This window comes from Hyla sarda, chromosome 2 (genome assembly GCF_029499605.1).
Source record: "Hyla sarda isolate aHylSar1 chromosome 2, aHylSar1.hap1, whole genome shotgun sequence".
Taxonomy (NCBI): domain Eukaryota; kingdom Metazoa; phylum Chordata; class Amphibia; order Anura; family Hylidae; genus Hyla; species Hyla sarda.
Genome location: NC_079190.1, coordinates 8,485,877 through 8,510,600, shown reverse-complemented (window position 1 = coordinate 8,510,600; position 24,724 = coordinate 8,485,877). Strand labels below are relative to the sequence as shown.

The 24,724-nt window shown below is 48.2% G+C and overlaps 1 protein-coding gene across 1 annotated transcript in view; it reads right to left on the bottom strand.

Annotated features, from left to right (window-relative positions):
* Positions 1–7,710: 7,710 nt before the first annotated feature.
* The window catches only part of POLD3 (DNA polymerase delta 3, accessory subunit), a 38,346-nt gene continuing 21,332 nt past the window's right edge, over positions 7,711–24,724 (bottom strand). Inside the window, exons 8-12 of the mRNA XM_056561081.1 lie at positions 16,018–16,150; positions 14,868–14,980; positions 12,129–12,214; positions 10,311–10,389; positions 7,711–8,745 (exon numbers count right to left, since the gene is read on the bottom strand). Of these exons, the coding sequence (XP_056417056.1) occupies positions 8,546–8,745; positions 10,311–10,389; positions 12,129–12,214; positions 14,868–14,980; positions 16,018–16,150 (611 nt within the window). The 3' untranslated portion in view covers positions 7,711–8,545. The remainder of the gene's footprint in view (positions 8,746–10,310; positions 10,390–12,128; positions 12,215–14,867; positions 14,981–16,017; positions 16,151–24,724) is intronic.

The following is a 24,724-nucleotide window of genomic DNA, read 5'->3' as shown; positions in this document are numbered from 1 at the left end:
GCACTATATAGCAGCCATATAACAGCACTATATAGCAGCCATATAACAGCACTATATAGCAGCCATATAACAGCACTATATAGCAGCCATATAACAGCACTATATAGCAGCCATATAACAGCACTATATAGCAGCCATATAACAGCACTATATAGCAGCCATATAACAGCACTATATAGCAGCCATATAACAGCACTATATAGCAGCCATATAACAGCACTATATAGCAGCCATATAACAGCACTATATAGCAGCCATATAACAGCACTATATAGCAGCCATATAACAGCACTATATATAGCTTACATAACACCACTATATAGTGGCCATATAACAGCACTATATATAGCTTACATAACACCACTATATAGCAGCCATATAACAGCACTATATAGCAGCCATATAACAGCACTATATATAGCTTACATAACACCACTATATAGTGGCCATATAAGGCTGCATTCACATCACGTTTGCAGTCTACGGCTGACTGATTCGTCTGAGGGATAGGAAAACTGGACGCACCTGTGCCCCAGCCGGATCGGCGCCAAAACCCATTCACTTTAATGAGCTGACTGGATTCGGACAGCGACTCCGGTTGGCTCACTTTTGCCCTGTATCCGGTTTTGTGAGCGGACCTAAAACCGTAGTACACCTAACAGTGGTTTACATATCTTAACGAATACCATCATACTGTGCCCAAATAACAATGCTTAAATACTACCACTATATAGTGGCCATAGAATAGTTCTATATAGAGCTCAACTAATACCATCTGACGTGCTGGTAATGAAAAGCGCATGAACAGAGTCGGGGCCCCGTACGGGAGATCAGGCACTTAGCCGCCATTCTGGGGATACATTTTTTGCATTGGACATCTTCTGTAAATATTACCACCATACAGTGCCTAAACATAAATGCTGTACAGAGCTTAAATATTGCCATTATACAGTACTGGCCTGGCAGTACTATATAGCGCTCATATTATCTCACCACACAGGGTCCAAATACTATCACCATACAGTGCCCAGATACCATCACCCTATAGTGGCCAAATAAAACCTATTAGGCCCCAATTTCTCCTGCAGCAGTGACGCGTGTCCCTATAGGTTTGTCTTCAGTTATGGTCCCCGCTACCTTCTCCCCACTCTTATATCTATATGTGCTGGTCTCACTCTCGTAACACTCTATGCCTACTCATGTTCACTGTACTCAAGGGGGAGACACTGCAACACTTCAGTGTGACCGCCCACACGACCGCCCACACGACTGCCCACATGACCGCCCACGGGACATAGCACCATGACAGCTGGAGAGGTTAGCCGCCTTTTTCAGGTCTTCAGCCTGAGCGTAAAGTGGTACATCGCTGCCCCAGCGTTCAGAACATTTTGTTCCGAACACTTGGAGCGGGCGGCAGAAGTTGTGACATCGTGGCCACGCACCCTTATGATGTCATGCCACACCGCCTAAATGCAAGTCTATGGGAGGGGTTCCACCTTCAGATGACCATAACCGTCTCTTCAGAAGGTCCTGTCTTCCGTTCGGGTCCCCGGGCTTCTCGGTATAATTGTCAGCTCCAATGAGCCGGGTCTTCGTACGACATCCAGAAAAAGTTCCAGTCAGGTCAATCGTCCTTCAAGAAGAAGGTTCAAGTATCCACGTCATCGAAACACCATGAGAGGTCAAAAGGTGCCAAAGCTCTCAATGTCCCAATATTTTATGGTCCCACCTCTGCTTTGATGGACACATCTTGGTATAAGTCTCTCCACTGGACGCCATATTACCCCTACATTCCAGTAGATATTACAGGCGCCACATTGCTGCATCCCAGACCCGTGAGCCCCCCCCCCCCCCATCATCTACCCCCATGAATGACCCCGACCTGGAGATGAAAACTCATCCTGATCACTACTGCCTTCCCGTAGATTTTATCATCTCGGCCTTACGTCACAGTTCCCGAAATATCATATTTCCTAGATCGTTTAACACCATCAGATACATTTTTTGGTCAGGTCAGAAATGGAGGACGATTCCTGTAAAGTCAATTTCGCTATAGGTCTAAGTGAGAAATCATGGAGCTGGCAGCGAGATATGGAAAGAGAACTGTAAAGGGAAGATCTATGTCTCGTAAAGTGTTGACAGCCCCATGCTGGCTCATCTCCTGTTCTGAGAAGTAATAATCTTCTCAATTCCCCACTCGCCGGGGCAGCAGCAGTCAGACATTTACTGCGCCGTTTCTGGAGGAAGGATGACGCGCCACCCGCCGGGGATACGGCCGCATTGGGATTGTTTTTATGTTTTTTAGAGAATTTCCTTTTTTTTGCAAATGTTATATCTGATGGGTCAGATTATTTTTCCAAATGCTGAGTCAGTAAGGCGGCCATGGAGGTATTAACTGCTTCATAGGTGATAGAAGAGGAACTTTCCAAAAATCTATGGCTGGAAATCCAAGATAGAAGATGTAGCGATGGTGCCCAAAATATAGAACATGGCCCTAACCTACCATGACCCATTTGTTTGATTCTGGTGTCGTCTTAAAGGGGTACTCCGCTGCCCCAGCATTGGGAACATTTTGTTCCGAACACTTGGAGCGGGCGGTGGGAATTGTGACGACACGACTACGCCCCTCAATACAAGTCTATGGGAGGAGGCTTGGTGGCCCCTCCCATACAGAGATCGCGGGGGTCCCAGCTGGGGGCCCACTGCGATCAGACATCTTATCCCCTGTCCTTTGGATAGGGGATGAGATGTCGAGGGCAGAGTGCCCCTTTAAATGGCCTTCAGCTACCTCTGCACCATCTATAACTACACGTCCTGGTCGACCTACGACAACCTACAGTCAATAAGGAGCAAAATGTGTCACAATGGGCCAGTAGGATGTAGATAAACTCAGTGGGGGGGGGGGGGGGGGATTTATCAAAACATGTCCAGAGGAAAAGTTTCCCATGGCAACCAATCAGATAGCTTCTTTCATTTTGTAGAGGCCTTGTTACATATGAAAGATGATCTGATTGGTTGCCATGGGCAACTTTTCCTCTGGACAAGTTATTATAAATCTCCCCCATGGTGGGTACTTGGTAGGAGACAAGGTCCATATTTTGACTTTGGGAGGATATAAGGTCAATCGAAAGGGCACGTTGCTAGTCCAGGGAGGCCAAATGATCCCATCTGAGGTGTCACCAATTTGCTGTGTGGCGCACCAAAGGTAGGAGGGCATAGCTTCCAGATGGCAACGAACCAGAATTTCAGCCCCAAATGTCTGCAGTTGGGTTTTTCCAATAGAAGGACATTTTTGCAATACCAGTAGGGTCCAAATGAAGACAATTATGGGGTCAACTGGAAACAATGGCACCTGCAGATTAAAGGTGTACTCTGCCCCTAGACATCTTATCTTCTATCCAAAGGATAGCGGATAAGATGTCTGATCGCGGGGGTCCCGCCGCTGGGAACCCCCATGATCTCGGCTGCGGCACCCGATGCACGGAATGAACTTCGCTCTGTGCCGGATGACTGTCGATGCGGGGCGGAAGCTCGTGATCTCACAGCCATGCCCCCTCAATACAAGTCTATGGGAGGGGGCGTGATGGCATTGAGGGGGCGTAGCCGTGACGTCACAAGCCTCCGGAGCTGATTCCAGGGATAATTCACGCAAATGAGATGCTACAGCTTGGGGTACTTTCTGGTGGATTTACTTTAGCATATGAATCCTCCTAGTTTTCCATCACTGGGGTAAGGGGGGGGGGGGGGGGGGGGGGGTGACTAGTCAATAAGACCAAAACTCCATATACAGATCTACGTATGAAGCGACTAATATACTGGAACAAACCGTCAATAAATCCAGCATTAGATGGTCCAGAATTCTTGAGAATCTCATTTGCAACAAAAAGTCCAAAAATGAATAATACGATACATTTAATATAGGGATATGTCAGCACTTCCGTGGAATCTACGGTGGTGCACGAGGTAGGGTAAAGCCACAGGTAGAAGAAAGATGATACCCAGCACTCGCCAGTAATGCACAGTGAAGATTTATTATGCCATAGTGTAGTACAAGGATGCGTTTCGGCATGGGAGCCTGAGGCAGACAGCTGAGGAAGGCTTTCACACCGAAATGCGTCTTTCCGTGGAATATGCAGTGGTGCACAAGGTAGGGTAAAGCCACAGGTAGAAGAAAGATGATACCCAGCAATCGCCAGTAATGCACAGTGAAGATTTATTATGCCATAGTGGAGTACAAGGATGCAGACAGCTGAGGAAGGCTCCCAAGCCAAAACTCGTCCTTCCAAGGAATCTGCGGTGGTGTACAAGGTAATAAAAAAAAAAAAAAAAAATTTTATAACCATATTTGGGTAAATGTCCAAACTAAAAATATAATGTCAGGAATTTATCAAGAGGATTTACCTGCTTTTTTAAGGTTTAAAAGTGTTTTTTTTTTTTAAGGATCTGTTGAGTGTTAAATCTGCAACTTTTGGTTTACACCAGAAATCAAGTGGAGTGGTTATACACAGATTTGTAGTAACTATTGCAGTGGCAATGGTTTCGTCATTAGGGATTTGTCACAAAATTTGGCCCAAATTTACACAAGATCAAAACTGCCTGTGGATGGCATTGGTTTAAAAAAACAAAAAAAAAAAAAAAACAAACAAACACAAAACTATTTTTATTATGACCGATGCATATTCAAGTGTATTAGTAAACTATTACCAATATATTGTTACCTTAAAGCGGTACTCTGGTGAAAATATATATATATATATATTTTTTTTTAAATAAACTGGTGCCAGAAAGTTAAACAGATATGTAAATTTCTGCTATTAAAAAAAGCTTTCCCCTTCCAGTACTTATTAGCAGCTGTATGCTACAGAGCAAATTCTTTTCATTTTGAATATTTCTGTCTTGTCCACAGTGCTCTCTGCTGACACCTCTGTGTCAGGAACTGTCCAGAGCAGCATAGGTTTTGCTATGAGGATTTTTTCCTGGTCTGCACAGTTCCTGATACGGGCATCAGGTGTCAGCAGAGAGCACTGTGGACAAGACAAAAAAAAAAAAAAAGATTCAAAAAGAAAATAACTTGCTCTGTAGCATACAGCTGCTAATAAGTACTGGAAGGATTAAGTTTTTTTAATTTTTATAGAAGTCATTTACAAATCTGTAAAAATAAAAGTTTTCCACCGGAGTACCCCTTTTAAAAGGGGTATTCTTCTGGCTATAGACATCTTATCCCCTATCCAATGGATAAGGGATAAGATGTCTGATTGTGGGGGCCCGCTGCTGGGACCCCTGTGATCTCCGTGCAGCACCCACATTCTATGCCGGGTGCTGCTCCAGTCTCCAAAACTTCTGTGTTTCCGGGACAGGAGAAGTGACATCAAGCCACGCCCCCTCCATTCATGTCACGCCCCCTTCTCATAGACATGAATGGAGGGGGCGTGGCTTGATGTCACGACCACGGCTGTCCAAACCCAGCCTTCTGAATATTATTTTCAGAACACTGCGGTGTCGGACGAGGGTCCAAGAGGCTGGACCCCATGATCAGACATCTTATCCTTTGGATAGGGGATAAGATGTCTTGGGGCGGAGTACCCAAAATATTTTTATTATTTTTAATTAACTGAATCCAAAAAGTTTAACAGATTTGTAAATTACTTCTATTCAAAAACCTTAATCCTTCCAGTACTTATTAGCTACTGAATACTACAGGGGAAATTCTTTTTTTTTTTTTTTTTTTTGGATTTCTTTTCTGTCTGAGCACAGTGCTCTCTGCTGACACCTCTGTCCATCTTAGGAACTGTCCAGAGCAGCAGAAAATCCCCATAGCAAACACATGCTGCTCTGGACAGTTCCTAAAATGGACAGAGGTGTCAGCAGAGAGCCCTGTGGACTGACTGAAAAAAAAATAATCCAAAAAGAAAAGAATATCCTCTGTAGTATTCAGCAGCTAATAAGTGCTGGAAGGATTAAGATTATTATTTTTTTTTTATAGAAGTAATTTGGCTTCAGTTACTTCAGAGAAAATAAAAATTACAGATCACTGTGCAAAAATGAGCCCTGTAGACTGCAAATCTAGGAAAATAACAAAAAGAAACGAGACAAGGTCTGGGGAGCCCCCAGACCTGTGTCTTGCCTCCTGCTGACATTAGCTAAAACTCATTACCTCACTTCCAGTGGGCGGGTATATCCTGCCAGGGAGGAGCCGACTTTTTTTTCCTTGTGTCAGCGCCTCCTAGTGGCAGGAGCATATACCCATCAGTAAGGTGTCCCCCCAATGAAGAGCGACCAAGAAATAACAAAAAAGTTGTAAGTGTCAGATTTGGGCAAATTTGATTATTTTCAAGAGTTTTTTTTACTTTTAATTTTTTTTTTTTTTACAATAGTATAAAAAAAAAAAAAAAAAAACTATACAAATTGGGTATCACTGAAATCGTACCGACCCATAAAATAAAGGTAACTTGTTTGTTTCACTGTAAGGTGAATGGTGTAAAAACAAAGGCCCCCAAATGAGCATTTTGTCAATTTTTATCCGACATGGAGCTGTGAGCCTTTACTGCCCCCTAGTGGGTGAGGACAAACTGCTATATAACCCCACAATCCAGAACACAGATCAGTCAGCAAGAGGTTAAAAGGGGGGTGGGGGAAGGAAGAGTCCTCACCGGGGGCATCAGCTACTTCCTCTGTAGTCTTGTATATAGCACAACACTGTATACTGGAGAGAACAGATCTCCCAGCAGCCCCATGTAACAGTACCCCCCCCCCCCCTAATATAGAGATAGAGAGAGAGAGAGAGAGAGATAGAGATATAGATAGATAGATATCTCTCTCTATCTATCAACTGGCTCCAGAAAGTTAAACAGATTTGTAAATTACTTCTATTAAAAAATCTTAATCCTTTCAGTACTTATGAGCTTCTGAAGTTAAGGTTGTTCTTTTCTGTCTAAGTGCTCTCTGATGACACGTGTCTCAGGAAACGCCCAGTTTAGAAGCAAATCCCCATAGCAAACCTTCTAAACTGGGCGTTTCCCGAGACATGTGTCATCAGAGAGCACTTAGACAGAAAAGAACAACCTTAACTTCAGAAGCTCATAAGTACTGAAAGGATTAAGATTTTTTTAATAGAAGTAATTTACAAATCTTTTTAGCTTTCTGGAGCCAGTTGATATAAAAAAAAAAAAAAGTTTTTTCCTGGAATACCCCTTTAAACAGATTTGTAAATTACTTCTATTAAAAAAAAAATCTTAATGCTGTCAGTATTTATGAGCTGCTGAAGTTGAGTTGTTCTTCTCTGTCTGAGTGCTCTCTGATGACACCTGTCTCAGGAACTGTCCAGAGTAGAAGCAAATCCCCATAGCAAACCTTCTACTCTGTGCAGTTCCCGAGACAAGCAGAGATGGCAGCAGAGAGCACTGTTGTCAGACAGAAAAGAACAACTCAACTTCAGCAGCTGATAATTATTGGATGGATTAAGATTTTTTAACAGAAGTAATTTACAAATCTGTTTAAATGTTCTGGAGCCAGTTGATATATACATTTTAAGGCAGTGTTTCCCAACCAGTGTTCCTCCAGCTGTTGCAAAACTACAACTCCCAGCACGCCCGGACAGCCGTTGGCTGTCCGGGCATGCTGGGAGTTGTAGTTTTGCAACAGCTGGGATGCATAGTGGTTGGGGGAAACTGCTTCAGGAATGTAAAAAAAAATGCTTTATTCTCGAAACAGCGCCACTCTTGTTCTCAGTATACATCTGGTATTGCAGCTCAGTCTCGAAGTAAATGGAGCAGAGATGTAATGCCGCATGTCCCCTGAGGACAGATGTGGCGCTCTTTATGGAAGAAAAGGGTATAGAAAACCCCCTTGGACTACCTCAATATGCCATGGTGTAGGAGGAGGCAAGTTATGTGGCATATGAAAGTCACCCAGCTTTCCGAGAGAAGTGAAAAACTCCTGGAAACGAGAGCTATGGCTGGTAAAGCTTTCACAGAACTCCGGAAAAAAGGGAAATAAGGATAAAGGTCTTTTAATAAACTAATAAGGCCAGACAGGGCTCTTAGAAAGCTGGATAACAGCCAGTAAGTACAATAAAGATACTCCATTCGAGGATTCAGTGCATTATACAGAGTCATGTACAGCTGCCATTCAGGGGTCTTTGAAAGCTGAATGACAACCAACTTCTTCATCTACCACCATTCATCATCCCTCTCTGGTGATCAGGACACGTGTCGCTATATTATGATTGACATCTTCCTGCTTTTCCAGGCTCCTGAACAGACAAATCTGCCTAGTTAAGCAGCAATACAGAAGGCGAGGGCTGCCTGTAGGTAGACGTGGATTTCTGGATTCTAGGAGAGCAGGGTGACTATTTAAGGGGGTTGTAATGTACATAGTTGTCACCCAGCTTTCCCAGAAGCCTGGAGAATCTTAGGTTTTGTTCTTTATAGTAAGGGTCGCTATATACAGAGTCTCTGTGTCCTTATATAAGAGATTCACAACCGACCATGGATGACGGGGAGCAGTCTCTGGTGAGCGGTGGTAGGGGGGTGGGGGGGGGTCTTATTCACTTCTTCTGGAAGAACCCCATGATGGATGCCTGCTTGGTCCCCCCCTTGCTGGCTGCCGCCGCCGTCTTCTTTGAAGTCTTAGAATCCGCCTTAGTCTCGGTTTTGCTGGCGGTGGACGGTTTAGCTGGAGGTTTGGACTGAGTGAACTCTTCGCCGCTGTCCGTGCACGACTCAGTCTCATAAACCTTCTCAGTCACTGGAACACGGAAAGAGATGTTGGCAATAATAAGGCAACTTACTGGTCACTGCCATCCGACAGGCACCCGACAGTCACGGCCATCCGACAGGCACCCGACAGTCACGGCCATCCGACAGGCACCCGACAGTCACGGCCATCCGACAGGCACCCGACAGTCACGGCCATCCGACAGGCACCCGACAGTCACGGCCATCCGACAGGCACCCGACAGTCACGGCCATCCGACAGGCACCCGACAGTCACGGCCATCCGACAGGCACCCGACAGTCACGGCCATCCGACAGGCACCCGACAGTCACGGCCATCCTACAGGCACCCGACAGTCACGGCCATCCTACAGGCACCCGACAGTCACGGCCATCCAACAGGCACCCGACAGTCACGGCCATCCAACAGGCACCCGACAGTCACGGCCATCCAACAGGCACCCGACAGTCACGGCCATCCAACAGGCACCCGACAGTCACGGCCATCCAACAGGCACCCGACAGTCACGGCCATCCAACAGGCACCCGACAGTCACGGCCATCCAACAGGCACCCGACAGTCACGGCCATCCAACAGGCACCCGACAGTCACGGCCATCCAACAGGCACCCGACAGTCACGGCCATCCAACAGGCACCCGACAGTCACGGCCATCCAACAGGCACCCGACAGTCACGGCCATCCAACAGGCACCCGACAGTCACGGCCATCCAACAGGCACCCGACAGTCACGGCCATCCAACAGGCACCCGACAGTCACGGCCATCCAACAGGCACCCGACAGTCACGGCCATCCAACAGGCACCCGACAGTCACGGCCATCCAACAGGCACCCGACAGTCACGGCCATCCAACAGGCACCCGACAGTCACGGCCATCCAACAGGCACCCGACAGTCACGGCCATCCAACAGGCACCCGACAGTCACGGCCATCCAACAGGCACCCGACAGTCACGGCGATGCTGGGAGTTGTAGTTTTGCAATAACCGGAGGCGCACTGGATGGTTAACACTTACCTAGAGCATTTACTTCACAGAAGGTGACTGGTTGCAATGGTAAGAAACCCTCAGCTATAAAAAGTACTAGGTGAAGAGTTCACATATCATCCCATCTTAAAGAGGTGCTCCGTCCCTAGACATCTGATTGGGGGGGGGAGGGGGGGCGCCGCTGGGACCCCAGTGATCTCTGTGCAGTACCAGACATTCATTTAGAACGCTTGGAGCAGGGAGCGGGGGTCGTGAAGTCACTGCCACGCCTCTTGTGACGTCATGTCACGCCCCCTCCCATAGACTTTCATTGAGGGGGCTTGACGTGACATCGCGAGGGGCGTGGCAGTGACGTCCCGACCCCCGCCGCCTGCTACAAACATTCAGAAAAAAATAAATGTTCCGAACGCTGGGGCAGCGGAGTACCCCTTTAAGATGCCAAAGCTCAAATCTCCATCAGCTTGCCTTACTGCTGGTTATAGAACTACAAATCCCAGCATGTCCAGCAAGTACAACTTCAGGGCATTGTGACCCTTGTAGTTCCGCTACTGTCGTCAGATCCATTACGAAGCCCTGCGCCCTTCTTACCCATGCAGCCGTCTTCATCCAGGAACGTCTTGGACTTCAGGATGCGTTTCCGTATCCGCCTCTTCTCTCCGGGCTGCGTCTAGGGAGAACAGAAACATCTACAGGTCCAAAGAAATTCTAACTATTCCCACTAGTCTGAAGCGCCTACTTGTGGCCCATAGAAGAATTACCATGAGGAATAAGGATTCTTGGGGAGAGTAGTTGTCAGGATGCTGGGGGTCATAGTTCCTTGCTGCCGTTATGGCGCTATAGGACATGCTCTGCTGCTGCGCATTTAAAGGCCTGCAGTGGTTACAGTCTGATGTCCCACAATCCTCTGCTGAGCTCTTGTTTGACAGCAGAGCATTATGTCCAGGTGACAGCCAGGAGAACTGTGAATGCAGCTCTGGATGTGACTAGAGTACAGTGACCCCCCGACATACGATCATTTCAACATACGATGCTTTTGTATGTCGGGGCCATCGCATAAACGGCTATCCTGCAGCACAGACTGCTTCAGCTGCCATTGGATAGCCGTTTACGGTGCCCCGTGTGGTCCGGTGATGGTCACTTACCTGTACCGGCGCTCCGGACCGTCCTCTTCGGGATCCTCTTCATCGCCGGCGCTCTCCATCATAGTCATCGCGCACGCCGTCCCGTCATCCAATAGGAGCGGCGTGCGCAGCGACGTGATGATGGCGATGAAGAGACGCAGCAGAGACGTCCGGGGACGCGGCGACAGCGATGGAGGGCGACATCCAGGGCAGCGGTAAGCGGCGGGGACAGGTGAGTACTGTATAATAGGGATCGACCGATTATCGGTATGGCCGATATTATCGGCCGATAATCACGATTTTGGGCATTATCGGTATCGGCAATTACCTTGCCGATAAGCCGATAATGCCCCGCCCCCCCGAGTCGCACCCCCCACCGTAGTGCTGGGCGGTATACCGGTATGGATTTTTTTCCATACCGCTATACCGGTCGGGCCCCTCCCCCACCCTCCAAATCAATAAAAAAAATTAAACTTACCCGTAATGGGGGTGTCCGGGCCATCCATCCTTCCTGTAGTGTCCGGCGGCATTCCGGGTGGAGGGTGAACCGGTCCGGGCTGTCCTTCTCCAGGGGTCATCTTCTCCACTCCGGGCAGGCTCCGGCCTAGTACGCTGCATAGTCGCTGCTACGCCGTGACGTCAGGTGCGTCGCTGCGCACGGGCGTCACTGCGCAGCGGCGTCTATGCTGCGTTACTAGGCCGGAGCCTGCCCGGAGTGGAGAAGAGGACCCCCGGAGAAGAAGGACAGCCCGGACCGGTTCACCCTCCACCCGGAATGCCCCCGGACACTACAGGAAGGATGGATGGCCCGGACCACCCTGACAGGTAGGGGGGAGAGAAGCGGGAGGTGGTGGCGGCGGTCTCTGGCACCGCAAAAGCCACTGCAGATCATTGATTTAAAGCGCCCGCTTTAAATCAATGATCTGCAGCGGTAACGCGGGGGGATAAATAGCCAATAACTTATATCGGAATATCGGTATAAGTTATCATCTATCGGCCCTAAAAAAACTATATCGGTCGATCCCTACTGTATAACCTCCTATACCAGTGGTCTTCAACCTGCGGACCTCCAGATGTTGCAAAACTACAACTCCCAGCATGCCCGGACAGCTAACGGCTGTCCGGGCATGCTGGGAGTTGTAGTTTTGCAACATCTGGAGGTCCGCAGGTTGAAGACCACTGTCCTATACTTTACATTGCACGGATCCATCAACATACGATGGTTCATTTGGAGCGGATTACCATGGTATGTTGAGGGACCACTGTATAAAGATCTTCATCTCACCTGAGCTTCAGGTTCTGTTTCCATCTTCACAACAGGCTGAGCTGGAGGAGGGGACGGGGTCTTCACATCTGGGGGCAACGGAGAAGCTGTGGGTGCAAAAAAAAAAAAAAAAAAAAGCATAATATGAGCAGACACTGAAAAATAATCGTACAAACCCATCTTTCCACACAGACCTTAGGAAAGTGACCCCCTGGAACTAGAACTTTATCATCAACAGGGCCGGCGCTTCCATAAGGCACCTTAGGCAGCTGCTTTAGGGCACCGGTGGGGGAGGGGGTGGAAAAATTTGAATTCCCAGCTGCTGGCAGGGGAGGTGACCTAACTGCTAGGGGCTTTCTTACCTACCTATCTCCTGGGGACTTCCCCATCTACAGGTGGCTTCTAGAGATGAGCGAACTTACAGTAAATTCGATTCGTCGTGAACTTCTCGGCTCGGCAGTTGATGACTTATCCTGCATAAATTAGTTCAGCTTTCAGGTGCTCCCGTGGGCTGGAAAAGGTGGATACAGTCCCAGGAGACTCTTTCCTAGGACTGTATCCACCTTTTCCAGCCCACGGAAGCACCTGAAAGCTGAACTAATTTATGCAGGATAAGTCATCAACTGCCGAGCCGAGAAGTTCGTGACGAATCGAATTTACTGTAAGTTCGCTCATCTCTAGTGGCTTCCTCACTTATGAAAGAGGCTTCCCTAACTACTGGGGGCTTTCCTACCTATGTATTGGGTGCTTCCCTATCTATTTAAAGGGGTACTCCCGTGGACATTTATTTATTTTTTTTATTTTTATTTTTTAAATCAACTGGTGCCAGAAAGTTAAAACAGATTTGTAAATTACTTCTATAAAAAAAATAAAAATCTTAATCCTTCCAGTAGTTCTTAGCTGCTGAATACTACAGAGCACATTATTTTCTTTTTGGAACACACAGAGCTCTCTTCTGACATCACGAGCACAGTGCTCTCTGCTGACACCTCTGTCCATTTTAAGAACTGTCCAGAGCAGGAGAAAATCCCCCATAGAAAACATATGCTGCTCTGGACAGTTCCTAAAATGGACAGAGATGTCAGCAGAGAGCACTGTGGTCATGATGTCAGCAGAGAGCTCTGTGTTCCAAAAAAGAAAAAGAAATTCCTTTATAGTATACAGACCCTAAAGAGTACTGGAAGGATTAAGATTTTTTTTTTTTTTTTAATAGAAGTCATTTACAAATCTGTTTAACTTTCTGGCACCAAATAACAAAAATAAAAATATAAAAGTTTTCCACGGGAGTACCCCTTTAACTAAGGGATTCCCAACCTAAGCCTAACTAACTACTGGGGGCATTTACAGTGACCCCCCGACATATGATCATTTCAACATACGATGGTCTCTCAGAGGCAGCATCCACATACGATGCTTTTGTATATCGGGGCCATCGCATAAACGGCTATCCGGCAGCGCAGACTGCTTCAGCTGCCCCCGGATAGCCGTTTACGGTGCCCCGTGTGGTCCGCTGACGATCACTTACCTGTCCTCGGGGCTCCGGCGCGTCCTCTTCGGGATCCCCTGCATCGTCGGCGCTCTCCATCGTCGTCATCACGTCGCCGCGCACGCCGTCCCGTCATCCAATAGGAGCGGCTTGCATAGCGACGTGATGGCGGCGACGGAGAGCGACGTTCCCAGGCAGCAGAGACCTTCCCGGAGCGTCGGGGACACCACGGGGGACAGCGATGGACGGCGACAGTCCGGAGTGGCGGGGACACACGAGTATATCCTCCAATACCAGTGGTCTTCAACCTGCGGACCTCCAGATGTTGCAAAACTACAACTCCCAGCATGCCCGGACAGCCAACGGCTGTCCGGGCATGCTGGGTGTTGTAGTTTTACAACATCTGGAGGTCCGCAGGTTGGAGACCACTGTCCTATACTTTACATTGCACAAATCCCTCAACATACGATGGTTTCAACAAACGATGGTCCATTTGGAACGGATCACCATCGTATGTTGCGGGACCACTGTACACCTATCTAAGCACTGCTTGCTTTCCTTACCTAGGTACTGGGGGGGGGGCATCTCCTAATTAGGAGGATAGAGAATTCCCTCCCTACCAAAATGAAGGGGGGTGGGGGGGGAATGGAGCAAAATGCACCTTGGCCGGTGGATTAAGTGGAAGGTGGAGTCGGGGCCCTGAGCGTCACTGACTGTTTTCTGGGCATCTGTCCCTTTAAAGACTCGTAAGCGCCCAGGACTCTGCCCCCTCTGTGACTCTACAATACAAGTGGCCGGGTCCTCAGAGCTAACGCCTTGTGACAGGCGCAGGAGCGGTGACCTTTCCCCGTTTACAGCGATAAAAGGCGAGAGATAGAGTAAGCCTGACGCAGAGCAGACTGGGGCTGTGGGGGGCTCTGGCTGCCCCTCTATAGCGGCCCAGCGGCTGCTGCCAGCTCTGGTTAACACGGCTGCAGACTCCACCTGCGACTAAATCTCCCTGCTCTGCGGGGCGGCGAGGAAAGCAAACACTACATGAAAGCCAGAGCCGGCGTGAAGACTTACTAGCAGGCGACGCAAGCCGGCAGGGGGCGATGACGTGGGCGATTGACCGAAACAGCCACTTACTCCTCGGCGGGATGAATGGCGGTGTTTTGGCAGACGACGCAGCAGGAAATTACATGGAGCATAACAAACAGGGTGTGGGTGTGAAAAGACGCCTGTGAGGGCCACAACCTCCCGCACACGGGTCAGCGCCGTACGCGGTCACTTACTGTCCTCCTCGTCGCTGCTGTCAGGCTGTGGCTTCTTGATCCGCCTCCTCCTCTTCTTCGCCAGCTTGGCCGGCTCCTCGTCGCTGTCCGACATCTCGACCCTCTTCGTCTTGCTTAAAAGAATAAAAAAAACGGGACGAAATAAGTACAGGATCGGTATTTCCGAAAGTAGAAACCTGGTACATCATGAAAAAGGTCTGCAATTTAAAGGGATACTCCGCCCCTGGACATCTTAGCCCCCTTATCTACAGGAAAGCGGATAAAAATGTCTGATCGCGGGGGTCCGATTGCTGGGGACCCCCGCGATCTCTCCTGCAGCTGCATGGAGGAATCTTCGGGCTAATGACGGAGCGATACAGGGGTCGGGGTATCGTGATGTCACAGCCCCGCCCCCTCAATGCAAGCCTATGGGAGGGGGCGTGACTGCCGTCACGCCCCCTCCCATAGGCTTGCATTGAGGGGGCGGGCCATGACGTCACGATACCCCTGACCCCTGTATAGGCAGCCATCAGCCCGAAGATCTCGGCTGTGGCACCCCAGACATCCGATGCACGGAACGAACTACGCCGGATGACTGGCGATGTGGGGCGGAGGTTTGTGACATCACAGACGCGCCCGCATGTCATGGCCACACCCCCTCAATCCAAGTCTATGGAAGGGAGCAAGACGACCGCCACGCCACCTCCCATAGACTTGCATTGAGGGGGCGTGGCCGTGACGTCGAAATCCGGACGTAACTGTGGCGTCACGAGCCTCTGGCGATGCACACGACGCTCTAAACGAACGCCGGGTGCAGCAGGGAGATTGCGGGGTTCCCCAGCAGTGGGACCCCCGCGATCAGAGATCTTATCCCCTATCCTTTAGATATGGGATGAGATTCTAGGGGCGGAGTTACCCTTTAAACACCGACACTTGCGTCCTGGACTATGACATGGGGGCGCAGCGGATTATCATTGGTCTCATTGGAATTCTACCTTTCAGTTTACATTACAGAAGGTCCCATTCCACGTGTGAACCCTAATAATTTAGGATGTGTAGAGATCACACATCACCCACTCCTAAATCTACATACTGGAAGAACTCCCAGAACTGTAGAGGCCAAAAAAAAAAAAAAAAAAAAAAAACGCACATAAAAATAAAATAAAGCCACCTTTTCTTGTTTGTCTCAGCAGCTTTAGGGGGTTCACTTTCTTTGACCTCTAGAGGAGGGATTTGGATCTGCGGAGATGTCGTCTTCTCCTCTTTAAGGGGTTCATCGGAAACAGGAGGCTCCTTTACTTTATCTGGAAGGAGAGAAAATATCAAACAAGTTATTAGGGTATAAACAGAACATTAACCCCTTAAGGACACAGCCCATTCTCACCTCTAGGACGCAGCCCTTTTTTGCACATCTGACCACTGTCACTTTAAACATTAATAACTCTGGAATGCTTTTACTTATCAATCTGATTCCGAGATTGTTTTTTCGTGACATATTCTACTTTAACATAGTGGTAAATTTTTGTGCTAACTTGCATCCTTTCTTGGTGAAAAATCCCAAAATTTGATGAAAAAATTGAAAATTTTGCATTTTTCTAACTTTGAAGCTCTCTGCTTGTAAGGAAAATGGATATTCAAAATAATTTTTTTTTGGATTCACATATACAATATGTCTACTTTATATTTTCATCATAGAATTGACAAGTGTTTACTTTTGGAAGACACCAGAGGGCTTCAAAGTTCAGCAGCAATTTTACAATTTTTAACAAAATTTTCAAACTCGCTATTTTTCATGGACCAGTTCAGGTTTGAAGTGGATTTGAAGGGTCTTCATATTAGAAATACCCCATAAATGACCCCATTACAAAAACTGCACCCCCCAAAGTATTCAAAATGACATTCAGTAAGTGTTTTAACCCTTTAGGTGTTTCACAGGAAAAGTAGCAAAGTGAAGGAGAAAATTCAAAATCTTCATTTTTTTACACTTGCATGTTCTTGTAGACCCAATTTTTGAATTTTTACAAGGGGTAAAAGGAGAAAATTTATACTTGAATTTGTAGCCCAATTTCTCTTGAGTAAGCACATACCTCATATGTCTATGTAAATTGTTCGGCGGGCGCAGTAGAGGGCTCAGAAGCAAAGGAGCAACAAAGGGATTTTGGAGAGTACGTTTTTCTGAAATGGTTTTTTGGGGGCATGTTGCATTTAGGAAGCCCCTATGGTGCCAAAACAGCAAAAAAAAAAAAAAAAACATGGCATACCATTTTGGAAACTAGACCCCTTGAGGAACGTAACAAGGAATTAAGTGAGCCTTAATACCCCACAGGCGTTTCATGACTTTTGCATATGTAAAAAAATAAAATAAAAAATTTCACTAAAATGTGTGTTTCCCCCCAAATTTCACATTTTTGCAAGGGTTAATAGCAGAAAATACCCCCCAAAATTTGTAACCCCATCTCTTCTGAGTATGGAGGTACCCCATAAGTTGACCTGAAGTGCATTACGGGCGAACTACAATGCTCAGAAGAGAAGGAGTCACATTTGGCTTTTTGAGAGCAAATTTTGCTCGGGGGGCATGTCGCATTTAGGAAGCCCCTATGGTGCCAGGTCAGCAAAAAAAAAAAAACACATGGCATACCATTTTGGAAACTAGACTCCTTGAGGAACGTAACAAGGGGTAAAGTGAACCTTAATACCCCACAGGTGTTTCACGACTTTTGCATATGTAAAAAAAAAAATTTTTTTTTTTTTACCAAAAATGCTTGGTTTAGCAAAAATTTTACATTTTAAAAAAAGGTAATAGCAGAAAATATCCCCCAAAATTTGAAGCCCAATTTCTCCCGATTCAGAAAACACCCAATATGAGGATGAAAAGTGCTCTGCTGGCGCACTACAGGTCTCAGAAGAGAAGGAGTCACATTTGGCTTTTTGGAAGCAAATTTTGCTCTGGGGGCATGCCGCATTTAGGAAGCACCTATGGTGCCAGGACAGAAAAAAAACCCCACATGGCATACCATTTTGGAAACTAGACCCCTTGGGGAACATAACAAGGGGTAAAGTGAACCTTAATACCCCACAGGTGTTTCACGACTTTTGCATATGTAAAAAAAAAAATATTTTTTTACACTAAAATGCTTGTTTTCCCCCAAATTTAACATTTTTACAAGGGATAATAGCAGAAAATACCCCCCAAAATTTGTAACCCCATCTCTTCTGAGTATGGAAATACCCAACAAGTGGACGTGAAGTGCACTGGGGGCGAACTACAATGCTCAGAAGAGAAGGAGCATCATTGAGCTTTTGGAGAGAGAATTTGGCCATGTGCATTTCCAAAGCCCCCCCCGTGGTGCCAGAACAGTGGACCCCCCCACATGTGACCCTATTTTTAAAACTACACCCCTCACGGAAGGTAATAAGGGGTGCAGGGAGAATTTACACCCCACTGGCATTTGACGGATCTTTGGAACAGTGGGCTGTGCAAATAAAAAAAATTATTTTTCATTTTCACAGTCCCCTGTTTCAAAGATCTGTCAGACACCTGTGGGGCGTAAATGCTCACTGCACCCCTTGTTACATTCCGTGAGGGGTGTAGTTTCCAAAATGGGGTCACATGTGGGTATTTATTGTTTTGCACTTATGTCAGAACCGCTGTAAAATCAGCCACCCCTGTGCAAATCACCAATTTAGACCTCAAATTTACATGGTGCACTCTCCCTTCTGAGCCTTGTTATGCGCCCGCAGAGCACTTTGCGCCCACATATGGGGTATCGCCGTACTCAGGAGAAATTGCGTTACAAATTTTGGAGGCTTTTTTTCTTTTACCGGTTGTGAAAGTATGGGGCAACACCAGTATGTTAGTGTAAAAAAAAAACATTTTTGTACACTAACATGCTGGTGTAGACCCCAACTTTACCTTTTCATGAGGGGTAAAAGGAGAAAAAGCCCCGCAAAATTTGTTAGGCAATTTCTCCCGAGTACAGCGATACCCCATATGTGGTCCTAAACTGTTGCCTTGAAATACGACAGGGCTCCGAAGTGAGAGCGCCATGCGCATTTGAGGACTAAATTAGGGATTTGCATAGGGGTGGACATAGGGGTATTCTACACCAGTGATTCTCAAACAGGGTGCCTCCAGCTGTTGCTAAACTCCCAGCATGCTTGGAAAGTCAATGGCTGTCCGGAAATGCTGGGAGTTTTTGTTTTGCAACAGCTGGAGGCTCCATTTTGGAAACACTGCTGTAGGATACGTTTTTCATTTTTATTGGGGGGGAAGGGGTGGTGGGGGGGGGGGGCAGTGTACGTGTGTATATGTTGTGTTTTACTCTTTATTTTATGTTCGTGTAGTGTAGTGTTTTTAGGTTACATTCACACTGACGCCGGATTACACTGAGTCTCCCGCTAGGAGTTTGAGCTGCGGCAGCTCAAACTTGAAGCAGGGAACTCACTGTAATCCGCCGCCAGTGTGAATGTAACCTGTACATTCACATGGGAGGGGGGCAAAACTACAACTCCCAGCATGCACTGACAGAACGTGCATGCTGGGAGTTGTAGTTTTGCAAAAGCTGGAGGCACACTGGTTGGAAAATACTGAGTTAGGTAATAGAACCTATTACCTAACTCGGTATTTCCCAACCAGTGTGCCTCCAGCTGTTGCAGAACTACAACTCTCAGCATGTACTGATTGCCAAAGGGAATGCTGGGAGATGTAGTTATGCAACAGCTGGAGGCACGCAAGTACAACTCCCAGCATGCCGAGACAGCCATTTGCTGTTCCTGAATGCTGGGAGTTGTAGTTTTGCAAGATTTAGAGGGGATCAGGCTGGAAATCACTGACAGTGGTCTCTAAACTGTGGCCCTCCAGATGTTGCAAAACTACAAATCTCAGCATGCTAAGACAGCAAACTGCTGTCTGGGCATGCTGGGAGTTGTAGTTTTGTAATATCTGGAGGGCTACAGTTTAGAGACCACTGTCAGTGATTTCCAGCCTGATCCCCTCTAAATCTTGCAAAACTACAACTCCCAGCATGCCAACACAGCAAACAGCTGTCAAGGCATGGTGGGAGTTGTAGTTTTGCAACATCTGGAAGGCGACAGTTTAGAGACCACTCTCTAAACTGTCGCCCTGCAGATGTTGCTAGGCAACAGACTCCTGGACACGCAACGTCCTACTCACCTCCACCGCCGCCGTGATCACAGCCGCCGCCGCCGGGTAAGTGACCGCCGCTGCTGCCGCCGCTACTACACGGTTCCCCCCGCTGTGCCCGGACAACGATGGGTGGGCATAGCGGGGGGAACCGAACTTTAACCCCCCCGCCCCCAGTCTGCTATTGGTCGGCCGCTCCGCCGATCAATAGCAGGGATAGGAGGGGTGGCAACCCTGCCACCTCACTCCTATCTCTTCAAGGGGGATCGAGGGTGTCTTGGACACCCCCGATCCCCCTTATTTTATCGCGGAGCCGGCGTTGATGGGCAGGGGGAGAGCTCTCCCCCTGCAAACACCGTAGATGCCGTGATCAGAACTGATCACGGCATCTATGGGGTTAATGCTGCCGGGACCGGCGCGATCGCGGCCCCGGCAGCTGCGGTGGGACTCCGGCTGTGATTGACAGCTGAGTCCCACCCGCGATCTCCTGCGCTGCCCGCGACAGAGCAGGAGATCGCTTGGACGTATGCATACGTCCATTTGCGCGAACGTGTAATTCGCCTGGACGTATGCACACGTCCAATAGCAGGAAGGGGTTAAAGAGGAACCTGAACGAACCGCAGGGACCATGTGACTAAACTAGTCAGAAGAGGAAAAAGACCGACATGTAACTGGGGAGCTCCACAGACATCCTGTATTATACCCCAGAGCTGCACTCACTATTCTGCTGGTGAGGTCACTGTGTACATACATTACATTACTTATCCTGTACTGATCCTGAGTTATATCCTGTATTATACTCCAGAGCTGCACTCACTATTCTGCTGGTGAGGTCACTGTGTACATACATTACATTACTTATCCTGTACTGATCCTGAGTTATATCCTGTATTATACTCCAGATCTGTACTCACTATTCTGCTGGTGGGGTCACTGTGTACATACATTTCTTATCCTGTACTGACCTGGATAAGTCCTGTACGCAGGACGAAGTCATCCTAGATGCTCTAGGTGAACCTTTATTCCACCCAGACGCAATATCCCATCCTCGCTCTGGGGATTGGACTCCGTTACCCCACGTATCCCAGTACGTGGAATTCTGGGCACGAAGGTCCCTTGAGAGGACCAATCGAAATAAATTAAGGGCGGAATGCCCCAGACCATTTATACCCAAGAAAGTGGTTGCTACCCCTGAGGTAGACCCTATCCTATCCAAATACTTAAAGTCTGGCAAGTTCCCCAAGAAAGGGATTGAGAGGTCCTTTAAGACCATACAGGACCACATTCTGGACCTCCTCGGTCCGCTTACAAAGATATTAAATTTAGCGGAGCAGGCGGCAGCAACAAATCAACCTGTCGACCTGGTCCAGCTTCGTGGATGGGCTCAAAGGGCCATTTGTCTAGTGGGCAGCGCCAACACTGCATGCTCTACCGAGCGTAGACGCTCCATCCTCATGCGGCTTGATCCGCAATTGGCTCATTTAGCCGAGACCGAGCCAGGTCCATCGGCAGAGGGTAGGCTGTTTGGCGACACCCTAGTGAAAGATATCAACAAGTTCGTGGGGCTATTCAACAGCCTTGATAAAGCCCAAACTTCGCTGAAAAAATCTGGAGCAAGCAAGATTTTTCCCCGGGCCGGCAGAAGTAGGGGCCGTTCTGCCGGCCGTAACTCGACCTACAGACCTTACGCTAGGGCAACCGCCCCACCTCAATATCCTCAGGCTCCCCCTCCATACTCCACTCCAATGGCGCAGCCAGCACCGTTTTTCCCACCCAGTGGTAGACCGTGGCGTGGACGAGGAAGCAGAGGCTACCCCCGATCCCGTCCATATACTGGTGAGTACTCCATGCACTCCACTTTCACATATACCTGTGGGGGCACGACTGAGGTATTTTACCCACGCCTGGTCTGCGATTACGGCAGACGCGTGGATTCTAACTACTATAACAGGGTTCCACATAGACCTTCTGTCCTTACCAAACCTGGGCGTGATCCCGCCCCCTATTCGATTTGCAAACCAAAACGTTGTGCTCATAGACAACGAGATTCAAGACCTAGTAGCCAAACAGGCGGTGGTAGAGGTCAACCCGTCTTCCCCAGGGTTTATCAGCAACCTCTTCCTAGTAAGAAAGAAAGGGGGCGGCTACCGTCCAGTGATAAATCTTGGGGATTTGAACCAACATGTCGTTTATCGACATTTCAAAATGGAGGGCATACATTGCTTTCGAGACCTGTTGCAACCGGGGGATTGGTTGGTAAAGGTGGACCTAAAGGACGCTTATCTCACCGTCCCTATGCATCCATCCGCGCAACATCTACTCCGCTTCCTCTGGAGGGATCGAATGTGGCAGTTTACTTGCCTTCCTTTCGGTCTGTCATCTGCCCCGTGGTGTTTCACCAAGCTCCTGAAACCAGTGGTGGCATCTCTAAGAAGCAGGGGGGTACGTCTGATCATCTATCTCGACGACCTCCTTATCATGGCCTGCTCCGAGACGCAGGCCTTCCGCCACATGAGATGGACAATCTCTCTCTATTGCAAAGACTGGGCTTCTTGATCAACCGAGACAAATCGAGTCTCGTCCCTGCTCAGGAAATGGAATTTTTAGGCTTCTTGGTAGACACCAACCAAGCTGTTCTCCGTTTGCCCAAAACAAAGTTGACCCTCATCCGCAAGGAAATCAGAGCGGTTCTACGCAAGGATTTCCTATTGCTACGGGTGCTAGCCCGTCTGGTGGGCATTCTAGCGGCCTCCATACAAGCTATATTCCCGGCCCCTCTCCACTACAGGGCCCTCCAGAGACTCCAGATTCTCCATCTACGACAGGGTCTCAGATACGCCGACGAGGTGCCCCTCTCGACGGAAGCCAGAGCAGAATTGCAGTGGTGGCTTTGTCATGCCGTCGAGTGGAACGGCAAAACAATCTTCAACTCTTGTCCAGACGTCATCATAGAGTCGGACGCGAGTCGGCGAGGTTGGGGCGCTCGTTTTGGCAACCTCTCCACAGGAGGAAGCTGGTCCTTCAGGGAATCCCTCCTGCACATCAATGCATTGGAACTTCTGGCGGCGTTGTTCGCCGTTCGGAGTTTCTTACCAGAAGCGTCCAATTGCTGCGTATTATTACGCATGGACAATATTGCTGCGGTGCAATACATCAACCGCTTGGGGGGCACCAGATCCAGAGTCCTTGCAGAGATTGCCAAGGATTTTTGGCATCTCTGCCTTTCCCGCAATATTATTCCGATGGCAGAATACATTCCGGGTATTTCCAATACGGTAGCCGATTGGAATTCCCGATACCTTTCCGACTCCAGCGATTGGCGTCTGGATCGTTCAGTTTTCCTGCAACGAAATCTGCTTTGGGGTCCGTTGGGCGTAGATCTGTTTGCTTCTCGCCTCAACCATCATCTGCCTCAATTTTTCAGCTGGAGACCGGATCCGGAGGCGTCGGCGGTAGTCCGGCAGTGTTGGACGGGGGAGACACACTATGCGTTTCCTCCGTTCTCGATGATCCCCAAGGTTCTCCTGCATATAGCGAACCAGAATGCGACTGGTCACCCCCTGGTGGCCGATGCAACCGTGGTTCCGACTTGTTCTGGAGATGGCAGTGGATTTCCCCAGGCTACTCCCTCATTTTCCGCAGATTCTTTCCAACCCGACCAGGGGTCTACACCCTCTGATAACGGAGGGCAACCTGACTCTCCTAGCATGGTTGGTTTCGGGGTGCCTGAAGCAGACACCGATCGGCCTGGAGTGCGTTGGTGTGATCAACGGCAGGTTGATCCCGTACAGGCGCCTGTATCGACAGTAGTGAATTACCTGGCGGATTCTTTTGAGTCTGGTAAGTCCTTCAGCTCCATCAATGTGTATCGATCGGCTATTTCTGCTTACCATTATCCGGTTGACTCTTTGCCGGTCGGTAAACATCCTCTACTGTGTAGACTTTTGCGGGGCATTAAATTTAAACGCCCGCCTCGTCCTAAATATCAGTCAACTTGGGATGTTTCCAGGTTGCTAGATATGTTCTCTAGGTGGGAGGATAATGACGCTTTATCATTGAAGCTTTTGTCCTACAAACTTACAGTCCTTTTATGTTTGGTCTCCATTAAGCGGGTTTCGGATGTAAAAGCCCTGGACATTTCTAGGCGTCAATTTTCGCCTCAAGGTGTCAAGTTTTCAGTGGTCCGCAGGACCAAGACGGGTATACATTCGGTTTCTTACCCCTTTTTCCCTGCGCATCCTCGGTTATGTGTTGTGCGTTGCCTACAGGCTTATGAGGCACAAACAGCCAACTTACGCTCGCAGGGTTTTTCTCAACTCCTGGTTTCTTATGTCAAACCTCATCACCCGGTCTCTTCTGCCACGCTTGCACGGTGGGTGCGTTCCGCCATGGAGATGGCGGGTATAGACATATCCCTCTTTGGAGCACACTCTTCCAGAGGGGCTATGGCTACTAAGGTAGTTACGTCGGGGGGGCTCTCTCGCGGACCTTTTAATGGCGGCGGATTGGTCTTCCGAGACCACGTTTCGCCATTTTTACTTCAGACCGGAGGAGCATGTCTCCATGTCGGTTTTATAATATTGTTGTCTTGTCATTTGTGTAACCTGTTATGTAAATCTTAGCTTTGAACCTGCATAAGATTTGAGCCTCCTGTCTGATATATAAATCGAGATTTTCCTAGCTTGTGACGGAAAATATTAGTTATATGAAGACAGGAGGCGAGTATTTTCCCTCC